The 12,097-nt window shown below is 42.7% G+C and overlaps 1 protein-coding gene across 6 annotated transcripts in view; it reads right to left on the reverse strand.

The window, feature by feature from the left end:
- ripor2 (RHO family interacting cell polarization regulator 2) overlaps window positions 1–12,097 on the reverse strand; it is a 253,820-nt gene that overhangs the window by 13,787 nt on the left and 227,936 nt on the right. For all 6 annotated transcript variants that reach the window (XM_043719080.1, XM_043719084.1, XM_043719081.1 and 3 more), the window contains 4 exons: window positions 9,264–9,399; window positions 6,610–6,771; window positions 5,506–5,661; window positions 1,533–1,735 (listed from right to left, as the gene is read on the reverse strand). In XM_043719080.1, the coding sequence (XP_043575015.1) occupies window positions 1,533–1,735; window positions 5,506–5,661; window positions 6,610–6,771; window positions 9,264–9,399 (657 nt within the window). The remainder of the gene's footprint in view (window positions 1–1,532; window positions 1,736–5,505; window positions 5,662–6,609; window positions 6,772–9,263; window positions 9,400–12,097) is intronic.

Here is a 12,097-nt window from a genome sequence, read left to right on the forward strand (position 1 = left end):
AAAGGCAAAGGAGTGATGCTCTCAGTGTCCATGCAAGTACAAAGTGAGTGAGTACTAGGAAAGCATCAGCATCCTGTCCTGATTGTAGTTCTGTGTCACGGTGACCTAGCTGGAACATTGCAATATAAGGTGTCAGTAGCTGTAATGTGCAGTGGTAAAGTGCTGAACTGTCTTCTGCATTAGTCTGAGATTAATCACAATGATAGGATGAGGTTGGTATTCTGTGTGGATGAAGGGTGGAGGGACTTGCTGCCATTGAGATGCCCTGAGATGTTGGGAAATGGAGGTGAAAAGGAAAGGCTACAGAGCAACTGGTGAGCGACTGGTGCCAGATAACTGCCCAGACTTTCAAGTTGAGAATTGGTGCCTTCTAGTTTCTCACCAGTGCCTGGGGAGAACTGCATATTGCATATAATGAGATGAGATTGGCTAAAAATAAGTTGCAAATACATAGAAATAAGGTCCTCAGAATCATTAGTCAGAATCATTGGTGGCCTTTAAGTGGCAATTGGATAGGTACATGGATAGGTGGTTAAGCTAGGACAAGTGTTCGGCACAACATCGTGGGCCGAAGGGCCTGTTCTGTGCTGTATTGTTCTATGTTCTATGTTCTCACCACTTACCAGCAAGATTCTCATCTAGCCATTGAAACCTTAAGGGGAAAATTGGGCTTTTCTCCCTTCAACATTAGGGATCACATTGCTCATTCTCACCATTTTCTGCCACAATTCTCGTCATTGCCCATGCTGCTTAAGGTCGGGACATTTTTACTATTTTTGCTGACATGCACATATTATCCAAATACAGAAAAGAATCTGAAATTCAGATTCTGTCAGTTCCTGATTATTAGTTTGAAATTTTATTATAATCACTCTTGACAATAATAAAAGTAGATTCACTGGTAAGTTTGAATCGTAATTTGGGTTTGCGTAAACAAAGAAAACATTTACATGGGTTTGGAAAGACAGCAAAGGGAGTGGGATACTTGGTTCTCCCAAACAGCTGAGACAGACATGATGGACTGAACCATCTCCTTTTTCCTGTCAGATTCCTATACTACAGTAAGAAGCAAAAGTAACAAGGTCATTTTCTAGGCAGTTTCAGCTGGAATCCTTAGCCACTGAAATAAATTTCACACACAGAAAATCATGAACAGCACACCTGCAGGCAATGATCTCAGAATGGTTTTGTCAAATAAGCAAAAGAGAAAAAAAAACAATGAATCCAATGTTATCAAAGTAATGGTAAGTTGAAGATTATTTGAATGAATTAAACTGGTAAATGCAGAGGTTTATACATGAGTGAGATAATAAATTATTACTGGAAACTATCTCTGACTCATTAGTATAACTTCCAAATTCAGGTTAAAAGCCTGTAGGTGTGGACAAATGTTCTGAAGTATTGGCAGGTGCTGTTCAATACATTATATATGAAATGTAACTGCATGTAGATAATGGACACATTATTATCCAGTTTAATGATTTATGAATTGAATAATACAAAACATCTCAATATTACATTGGGGTCTATACCTTTTCTCTGAAATTGTTGTTTGTTGATGCTGTGGTGAGGAAAGAAGTGGCAGCTTGTACCAGGTCGTTGTTCATCTCCAGTAGAAGGAAAGCAATCGCCTTTAAGGTCTCCTCTAAAGGTTGAAGGTTCTGAGCTGGCTGCTCCTCCAATGTCTCGAGCGTCTTTTCTGGTTGCAAGGATTGAAGAGTCTGCTGCAGCTCAACTACATTTCAAAATGAAGAGATTGTTTTTAATCACCAGGCTTCATTTCATCACAAACATTAGATAAAAATGATATATGAAAGAAAGATGTTAAAAAGTGTTTTACAGCCAATTAGGTCCTTTTAAAGTGTAATGTCTACTATAAGGTAGGAATTTTGGCAGCTGATTTGAACTTGACAAACACCAATGAGGTAAAATGGCCAGTTAATGTGTTTTGGTGATGTTGATTGATGGATAATTTTTGATCGGGTGCTGGGAGAGTCACTTAGCTTGTTTTCCAATAGTTTGATGGGATTCACAAACAGAAATTGCTGGAAAAACTCAGCAGGTCTGTCAGCATCAGTGGAGAGGAAGAAGAATTAACATTTCATATCCCGTGTCCCTTCTTCAGAACTGATGGCAGCTAGATACCTGGCTACTATCACTTCAGAAGAAGGGTTACTGGACCTAAAATGTTAATTCTTCTTCCTTCTTCTGAAGTGATAGTAGCCAGGTATCTAGCTGCCATCAGTTCTGAAGAAGGGACACGGGATATGAAATGTTAATTCTTCTTCCTCTCCACTGATGCTGACAGACCTGCTGAGTTCTTCCAGCAATTTCTATTTTTGCTTTTGATTTCCAGGATCTGCAGTTCTTTTAGTTTTTAGTTTGATGGGAGTTTTGATGCCACCTGAGAAGAGGCTGATCCTTCCAGTTAATGGTTCATCTGAAAGATGGTATCTATGCCAGTGCAGGACTCCTTCAGCCGACTTAGGTTTTGTGCTTGGATCTGGATTGGGGCTGAAACCATCCCCTTCGGACTCAGCTGTGTGGTTATTAATTATCACTACACTTGCAATAAAATTTTACCTTTCGTGAACTTTCTAATTTTGTAATGCTATCATATGCTTGTAGCTGTGTTGACCAGCAGTGTATAGTGATAAAATCACACAGAGGGTGACTTGCCACAACTGCGTATTAATAAGACTCAGACTACAAATCAGAGAATTGTGACCTAGATGTGGCTGACACATCCAGTGGCAACTTACTGCCTCCACCAGCAAGAAAGCTGGCAGAAATGAGATCCAATCAAGTTGAAGTGCTCTTCAACAAGCTTCTTGGCCAATTGTAGGCCTTGACAGTGGAGTTTTATCTCACTGGAAATTGCTGGCCAATCAGAGGCTGGCTGCTTTTTGTGAAGATATGTAGCTTGGGAGCTGGTTGGATTCGTTTTGGGTCTGTTCTGAAGAGTTTTCAAGTGATGCAATGCTGAGAAGGTAAGTCAGTTTTTTCTACCTCTACAGGGTGGTTGAGGTTTGAGACACAGGGAATGGTGTACAGCGGCCACCCCCATCCCCAGCCAACCCTGGATTCCTGCCCTGCCTTGGTCACAGATTGGAGCAAATGCAGGCCCCATCCAGCCTAGTAGGCACACTGGCCTGGTTATCCAGTCAGGGAACTAGCCACTTTTCTTGAATGCTATGAAGGCACACAATTGGGCTAGCGGAAAATTGATGCTCTTTTGTGACATGTAATTGATCACTAAAGGCTTCAATTCCAAGCGAGTGGAGAGAATTTCCAATGAACCTTCTCACCAGCATTTATTTGCTGAGGAAGTAAGAATTTCTCACAGGCCAACTTGCTCAATTAATTGCCCTTCTTGCCACTTTTCTCATCACCTCAAAGGAGAGGAACCTTGTGCCCCAAAGGGGAGAATTTCATTTGTAGAGCAATACTCCTAATAGTGCTTCAATGATTCCTAGGAGGAAAGCTTATGCACTGTGCATGTGGGTTGCATGCACAATATTTTTTCACGGTGCTGTGTTTAATGAAAGATGTACAACAGAAGTAGGAATTTATGCTGTCTGCCTGCATGATGCTGAGCCACGGTCCTATTTGTTTGTTTAGTTGAAGTAATGAGATCCATTAGATATTTGTTTCATAGAATATAGCATAAGATTTCCTCTGGTTACCTGTTCAACACCAACAAAGTTTACTGATCCCCCTACTGTTTGTGTGGCATTTGTTCTGTGGAAATTAGTTTGCTGTAGTAGTTTCAAATGATTTGGAGATGCCATGTAGAACATTCATGTAGAACTCTGAGCTCAAAAACTGCATGAATTTATGTAAAACTCTATTATCTCACTTTTTAGATTAGAACCAATCTAAACATCATGGCATAGACAGAGAATACAGGGGGCTAACACCTTCAACATATTGTCTAGCTATCACCATTGTTAACAGCTAACCCGAGAATGCAACTTTAAAAAAAAGGTTTTGTGATTTACACATGAAAGAAGTGAAACTATCACTGTATTCTAACAGATGAAAGGCTTAACAGACAATCAATTTTTCAACGTATAATTTCAGTTACATCACATTGCAAATTTTTGCTATAAATTCTGTGTTACGATCGAGCCCTCCACTATCACCTGATGAAGGAGCATCGCTCTGAAAGCTAGTGTGGTCCCAATTAAACCTGTTGGACTATAACCTGGTGTTGTGTGATTTTTAACTTTGTAGTTTCAAATGGTTATGAAGTGTGTCAGGATCTATGGAGTATGTGAAAACTGCCTGAAAAAGTCACATTCTTTCTTCCTTCTTTGTGGTTCAGACTATGCATTGGCAAATATACCATCTAAATAGAGCTGTAATGGATTTGATGAGGAGGAGATTTGAAAATGCTGAAAAATGATACAAGAAATGATTATAAATTTTTGCACTTGCAAAGAGGGAAGGGATTTGAGTTAAATAATCACCCGACACCCTACTTAATTGTATTTTCCATTGTGTTGGGCATAAAACAAGAAACTGATTCACAGGGTTGGGTTAAAATTATCTGTCGGGCAGATTTAATGAGTCATCACTCCTGGGGTAGAGCTTCATCAACAAGAGTGCAAGTTGTGATTTCAGGCACATAGTGCAGTGCAAGTCAAATTATTTTCTATTTGGTACAACTTTGTAACTTCCTAAATCTGACACCAATAATATGCTGACACTAAAGAAAATCATCTCCAATAAGGGCTAGACATATAAATATTTGAACATATCAATACAATAGGGAATAAGTCTAAATAGAAGGAAAAGTAATTTAATGTGAATGATGTTAGGGTAATCAAATAAAATATGCCAGAAGCAGTTAGTTTGAAGTTAGATCAAGGTTAAAAGCATTTAAACACTGCATATATTAAGGTAACCCAGAGTCCCAAATCAAAGCAAGGCGAATCTAGTGATATTACCACTGGACTGTTAATCCAGAGACCAAGGTAATGTTCTGGGGACCACCCACAGCAGATGAGGGAATTTGAATTCAAAAGGAGTCTGGATTTAAGAGTCTAATAATAACCATGAGTTGATTGTCAGAATAAAAATCATCTGGTTCCTTCAGAGAAACTTGCCATCATTACCTGGTCTGGCCTACATGTGACTCTTGACCCACAGCAATGTGGTTGACATTTAGCTGCCTTCTGGGCAATTAGGAATGGGCAATAAATGTTGGCCTGGCCAGTGACACCCTCATCCCGTGAATGAATAAACAAAAACTCATATTCTGAGGACATGGGTTCAAATCCTACTGCGGCAGATGTTAAAAATGTATGCTTAGAAATGTTATCCTAATGGCATATACGGAAAGAAATCTGTGCCTGGCGAACATGTAATTACTCTGAATTGCTCTCTGGGTAATTAGGTTCAGACAATAAATGATACCCACATTACGTGAACAAATCATACATGAAGCAGAGTGCTTTAATTTCTTGTGTGTTTGTGATAGCTGAAACTATCACACTGTACCTTCATTTGCCAGCTGTGTCAGGTGCTCTCCAAAATCAGATATGTTGTGACTTGATAAATAGTTAACAAACTGGCAGACAGTTATCACTTCCTGTGCGTCAGGGGCAGTGAACAACTCAGATTTATCGAGCATCTGATTCACAATGGTTCGAAAGACTGGAAATCAGAATAATAGGGTAAAGCGTCAAAATTCAAAATTCAAATAATTCAGCACAAACATAAGTATCTTTATTTTGGAAACCTTTTCCTTCCCCTTGCTAGATTCCAGGATTTCCCATTTGATTCAGCTTTATATTCAATCTAAGTCAAGAGTTTATCGTGAGTTCAGAAGTGGAGATATTTGCTGATAATGATATTAAGTGTTCAGCTCAATTAATCTGATAATGAAGCAGGCTGCTCTGAGATCGTGTAACTGTGATATAAATTCAAGTGTTTCTTTCTGTAGCTGACAGCAACATCATAGAATCCCTACAGTGCAGAAGGAGGCTATTCAACCCATAGAGTCCGCACTGACCCTCAGAAGAGCATCCCACCCAGACCCCCACCGTATCCCATAACCCGCATCTGCCATGGTTAATCCACCGAACCTAATAATCCCTGCATAATACGGACAATTTCTCCATGTAAAATGCACACCTTTGGACTGTGGGAGGAAACCGGAGCACTTTGGAGGAATCTCACGCAGACACTGGGAGAAGATGCAAACTCCATAGAGGCGGTCACCTGAGGCTAGAACTAAACCAGGGTCCCTGGCTCTGTGAGGCAGCAGTGCTAACCACTGAGTCACTGTGCCACCCCTGGTGCTGCTCTGAGCATGTGATGCATTTACTCAATGAGTGCATGATGCACTTGGATGCATTAATCTGTTTCTAGTTATGGGGTTTGAACCCAAATGCTGTGGGCCAAAGCTGTTCCCTGACTCGGAACTGAACCCAGGCTGGGGCAGTACAAATTCCAACAAATAGACCACTACAAAAGCTACTATTTTATTTCTAATCCGTCTTTTTGAGACTATCTCCAGAAGGTTTGTTACTTTGGCTTCATGAACTTAGTCAGAGACTGTCGTTTATAGGTTAAGGGAAGTATAACTGAAATGGCCCCTACCTGTTTCAGAGTGACCCGGACACGTTTCGTTTACATTTTTGCCAAAATGGAAACTCATTTGTTTTATCAATCTGTCCATTGGAGCGTAAAATGTATTTCCTGAGCTGGAACTCTCGAGCCAGCTAGAGAGTAAAGCCTGATTTTTCTTTAACTGTGGAATAACTGTAAATAACATAGTTCAGTATTTAATCTAAACATGGTAAAATATCAACCAAGCAAAAACAATGCAAAGCTTTTTGTGGGCTCTTTCATATGATGTATCAAAAACCTAATGAGGCTGAGTCAAGACTGAACAATTTTAATGCCGTTCATCAAATATTTTCCAGTTTAATTTTTTTCCCATGCTAGAAGTTGTCCCTTACTAGAAATATTTTAAGTTATGTTGCAGGCCTGTAAAACTAGTCAGTCCATATTTGAAAAATTGCATGCAGTTCTGATTGCCACACTACCAGAAAGGCCTGGATGCTTTGGAGAGGATGCAGAGAAGGTTTACCAGGATGTTGCCTGGTTTGGAGGGTTTCGGTTATGAGGAGAGGTTGGAGAAACTCAGATTGTTTTCACTGGAAAGGCAGAAGCTGAGGGACAACCTGATAGAGGTCCACAAAATTACGAGAGGCATAGATAAGGTGGATGGTCAGAAGCGTTTCCCAGGTTGGAAAGGTCAGTCAAGAGGGCATAGGCGCAAGGTGAGAGGGGGAAAGTTCAGGTGAGAGGTGTGGGGAAAATTTCTCACACAGAACATATTGCCGGTGGAGGTGGTGGAAGCAGGCACAATAATAACATTTCACGTGGACACATGGATGGGAGGCAAACGGAGGAATAGAAACTACAATAAGTAGTGGGCCTAAATAAAGATTTGGAAACGGTGCAGGCTTGGTGGGTTGAAGGACCTGTTCCTGTGTTGTATTCTATTATAAAGAAAATAAATTTGCAATAAGAACAAACTGGGCTTTAGCCAGCCTTTCTTGCAATGACCTTAAAATCAGTAATTTGCAATCCTAAGGGGTCTTTTTGAAAAGGCCATATTTATGGGGATATATTTCATTCTCTATTTAACTATTATTGAGGAGTGTGCCTGTGCCACTAACCACTTACTTAACTAATCCTGTCATGTGTTCTTGCCAGATTATCCAGGAGAACGTCAGGATTGCAGATGCTGGAGATCAGAGTCAAGAATGTGGTGCTGGAAAAGCACAGCAGGTCGGGCAGCATCCAAGGAGCAGGAGATGTTATGGTTCTGTTCGCCGAGCTGGAAACTTTTGTTGCAAACGTTTCGTCCCCTGTCTAGGTGACATCCTCAGTGCTTGGGAGCCTCCTGTGAAGCGCTTCTGTGGTGTTTCCTCAGGCATTTATAGTGGCCTGTCCCTGCCACTTCCGGTTGTCAGTTTCAGCTTTCCGCTGTAGTTGTTCATGGATGCGGATTGTTAGCTGTCTTCCTGTTTGTCCTATATAGTGTTTTTTGCAGTCCTTGCATGGGATTTTGTACACTACGTTAGTTTTGCTCATACTGGGTATCGGGTCCTTCGTGTTGGTGAGTTGTTGTCTGAGTGTGGCTGTTTGGTTTGTGTGCTGTTATAAGTCCTAGTGGTCGCAGTAGTCTGGCTGTCAGTTCAGAAATGCTCCTGATGTATGGTAGTGTGGCTAGTCCTTTGGGTTGCGGCATGTCCTCGTTCCGTTGTCATTCACTCATCCACAAACTCCATCAACAAACACATCGACCTGGACCAAATATACCGGCCACTACAGCAGACAGCTGAAACTGACAACCGGAAGCGGCAGGGACAGGCCACTATAAATGCCGGAGGAAACACCACAGAAGCGCTTCACAGGAGGCTCCCAAGCACTGAGGATGTCACCTAGACAGGGGACGAAACGTTTGCAACAAAAATTTCCAGCTCGGCGAACAGAACCACAGCAACGAACTCCTGAGCTACAAATCTTCACCCAAACTTTGAAGGAGCAGGAGAATCAACGTTTTCGGGCATAAGCCCTTCATGAGGAATTCCTGATGAAGGGCTTATGCCCGAAACGTCGATTCTCCTGCTCCTCGGATGCTGCCTGACTGACTGTTTCTCCAGTACCATACGTTCAACGCCATTATCAGATTATCCCTTTATTTAAACATTCACATTGTTTGCCTGTGACACTTTATTTATTTACGTTTCAACGTGATGGAGGGGAAAAGGTAAACAGTGGAATTCAAAATTAAAGCAGACGATGCTTTATGTAATACGTGCAACCGTTCTTGGTTTGAGTAATAAGAAAAGTTGAGTTAATGCTTGTAAAACAGATGCATGATTTGCCTACTGAGCCCATTAGATTTTTGATGCATATTATGAACCTGAGATGAGAAATGCCCCATTTTCTTGTCTCAAGAAACATGCACAGTACGGCAGGACTCCTGGTGCGGGGACACCTCCTGGCAGGGCAGTGTATTGGGCTGGCAACACGAGTGATGTAACAGGCCTCAAAAATTAAACATAATTGGTATGAAGGAGCAAAGGTTGGAACATAGGAGAGTGATATTTGGTTCTAGCATAATGAGGATGCGACGAATTGGCAATTTTCTAAAAAAAAAGTCCTGGGGGAGCATTGTATGGAGAACTTCTGACAAAACAAGAGATTAGTTTTTGTTCTGACTGTTTTACTCTTACCTTCTAATGCAGGGTTAATATTTCCTGGTTTCTCTGTGCTGAGCTCAGCCAGATGTTCAAGTACACGGGTTTGCTGGGAAATCTTAGCCAGGAGGCTGTCCCGAATGACTGGCCATTCTTCAAATGATAGAAGTTGCTATTAAATAGAGAAAAAAAAATTTAAAGCGCAGTTAGAGTCATAGAATCATAGAGTTATAAAGCACAGAAATAGACTGCCCAGTCCAACTCATCCGTACCAACTAGGTATCCTAATCTGGTCTAGTCCCATTTGCCAGCATTTGGCCTATATCCCTCTAAACACTTTCTATTCAGATACTCATCTGGATGCCTTTTAAATGCTGTAATTGTTGCACCTCTCTCTGTGTGAAAAAAGTGGCCGTCAGGTCCCTTTTAAATCTTTCCCCCCCTCACCTTAAATCCATGCCCTCTAGTTTTCAACTGCCCTACCCCAGGAAAATGACTTTGGCTATTCACCCTTGCCATGCCCCTCATGATTTTATAAATCTCTATAGGGTCATCCCTCAGCCTCTGCTGCTCCAGGGAAAGCAGCCCCAGCCTATTCAGCCTCTCCCTATAGCTCAAACCCTCCAAACCTGGCAACATCCTTGTAAATCATTTCTGAACCCTTTCACATTTGACAACATCATTCCTATAGCAGGGAGACCAGAACTGAATGCAATATTCTCCCCACTCCTACCTCATGCCAAGTCCAGCTCTCCCTCCCCGATCTGACCTAACTTGTCCATCTTCCTTCCCACCTATACACTCCACCCTTCCCAATCCCCTTCACCTCCTATTTGCATCCACCTATCGCCATTCCACCTACCTTACCCCACCTTCCCCCCTTCCCCCTCCCCAATCTTGATGAAGGGTCCTGCCTGAAACATCGACTCTCCTGCTCTTTCTGATGCTGCTTGTCCGGCTGTGCTTTTTCCAGATCCATTCTTTATCGACTCTGACTTTCCAGCATCTGCAGCCCTCCATTATTTTAAAAGTGGCCTCACCAATGTCCCAACTCCTCAGCTCAATACATTGGGTGGCACGATGACACAGTGGTTAGCACTGCTGCCTCACAGCGCCAGGGACCCGGGTTCAATTCCCGCCTCAGGCGACTCTCTGTGTGGAGTTTGCACATTCTCCCTGTGTCTGCGTGGGTTTCCTCCAGGTGCTCTGGTTTCCTCCCACAGTCCAAAAATGTGCAGGTCAGGTGGATTGGCCATGCTAAATTGCCCATAGTATTAGGTGAAGGGGTAAATGTAGGGGAATGGGTTTGGGTGGGTTGTGCTTCGGCAGGTCAGTGTGGACTTGTTGGGCCGAAGGGCCTGTTTCCACACTGTAAGTAATCTAATCTAAAGGCAAGTGCCTTCTTCAGCACCCTGTCTATCTGCCTCTCCACTTGCAAGGAACTATGCACCTGCACCATCAGGTCTCTTTGTATCAGCTATACTCTTTTTAAATTAAGTTATACTGTGCTGTGACATATGAATAATTCTCCACAACTACAATTCTTGTTTTACAGAGTCACATATTATGCCACACTTTCTAAATAACAAGTACAATTGGACTGTCCAGTTTGTAATTCTAACAGCTATACATAAATCAGAATATTTTCAACGGCAGGTCCCTGTCCTGCCACCCAGACAGTCACCAAAGATCACAGCAGCTCTGTGGCAATATAACAGCCCAAGGGGCATTAACTGGCTGGAGGTGTGTCGTCCACCTCTCATTTCAGGCCATAAAGAGCCAGTGGCCACTCTGATTGGTCGGCAGCTCTGTAATCCCAGCTATGTCAGAAGCAGCAGTGGCCAGGACCAGCAGCTCAAGCAGGCCCCAGATTCCAAATCCTGGGAATTAAGACCAGTCTTTTAATACTTTCACAGGATGTGGGGGTCAGTGACTAGGCTACTGCTCATTGTCCTTTCCTAACTATCTTTAAGAAGATAGTGGTGACCTGCTTTCTTGAACTGCTACAGTCCTTTGTAAGGTTTAGTACACCCAGAGTGCTGTTAGGGAGGGAGTCCCAGGATTTTGATCACTGAAGGAACAGTGATATATTTCTAAGTCACGGTGAGTGGCTTGGTGGGGAGCATGCAGGTGGGGATGCTCTCATGTATCTTCTGACCTTCTCCTTCCAGATGGTGATCATCTTAGGTCTGGAAGGTACTATCTAAGGTGCCTTGATGAACTTTAATAATGCATCTTGTAGGTGGGGCATACTGTTGCTACTAAGTATTAGTGGTGGAGAGAGTAAATGTTTGTGGATGTGGTGCCAGTCAAGTGGGCTGCTTTGTCCTCAACCAAGTTAAGTTTCTTGAGCGCTGTTAACAGTGGCATGTGTTCAGGCAAGTCAGTGTGTTCTATCGCACTCCTGAACTAAGACTTGTGGATGGTGGACAGGCTTTGGCTAGTTAGGAGGTGAGTTACTTGTTGCATGATTCCTAGCCTCTGAACTGCTCTTGTAGCCACACGTTTATATGGTTTGTCCAGTTCAGATCCTACTCAATACAGGGGAACCTCAATTATCCAAATGTGATGGGTGAGCTCTATTTCGTCCGGATAATCGATTATTCGATTAATCGATTAAATGCCTTCCGCTGGGACTTGGAGTTTTTAAAGTCTGCTCCCAGTTCAGGAGACTAGCAGCAGTACACAGTGCATGTGCCCCCGCCCCCAACACCTTCCTCCACCCGCTCCCCCTCCCCCCAAACCCCTTTCCAACACAGCCCGTGCCCCCAACCCAGTCGAATACCACCCCCCAGCCAACAAGCACAAAGCTTGCGAGCCCCAGCCCCCAACACCGCACCCCACCCGCTCTCAGAACCCCGTCCAATCGC

This window comes from Chiloscyllium plagiosum, chromosome 29, assembly GCF_004010195.1.
Source record: "Chiloscyllium plagiosum isolate BGI_BamShark_2017 chromosome 29, ASM401019v2, whole genome shotgun sequence".
Lineage (NCBI taxonomy): Eukaryota > Metazoa > Chordata > Chondrichthyes > Orectolobiformes > Hemiscylliidae > Chiloscyllium > Chiloscyllium plagiosum.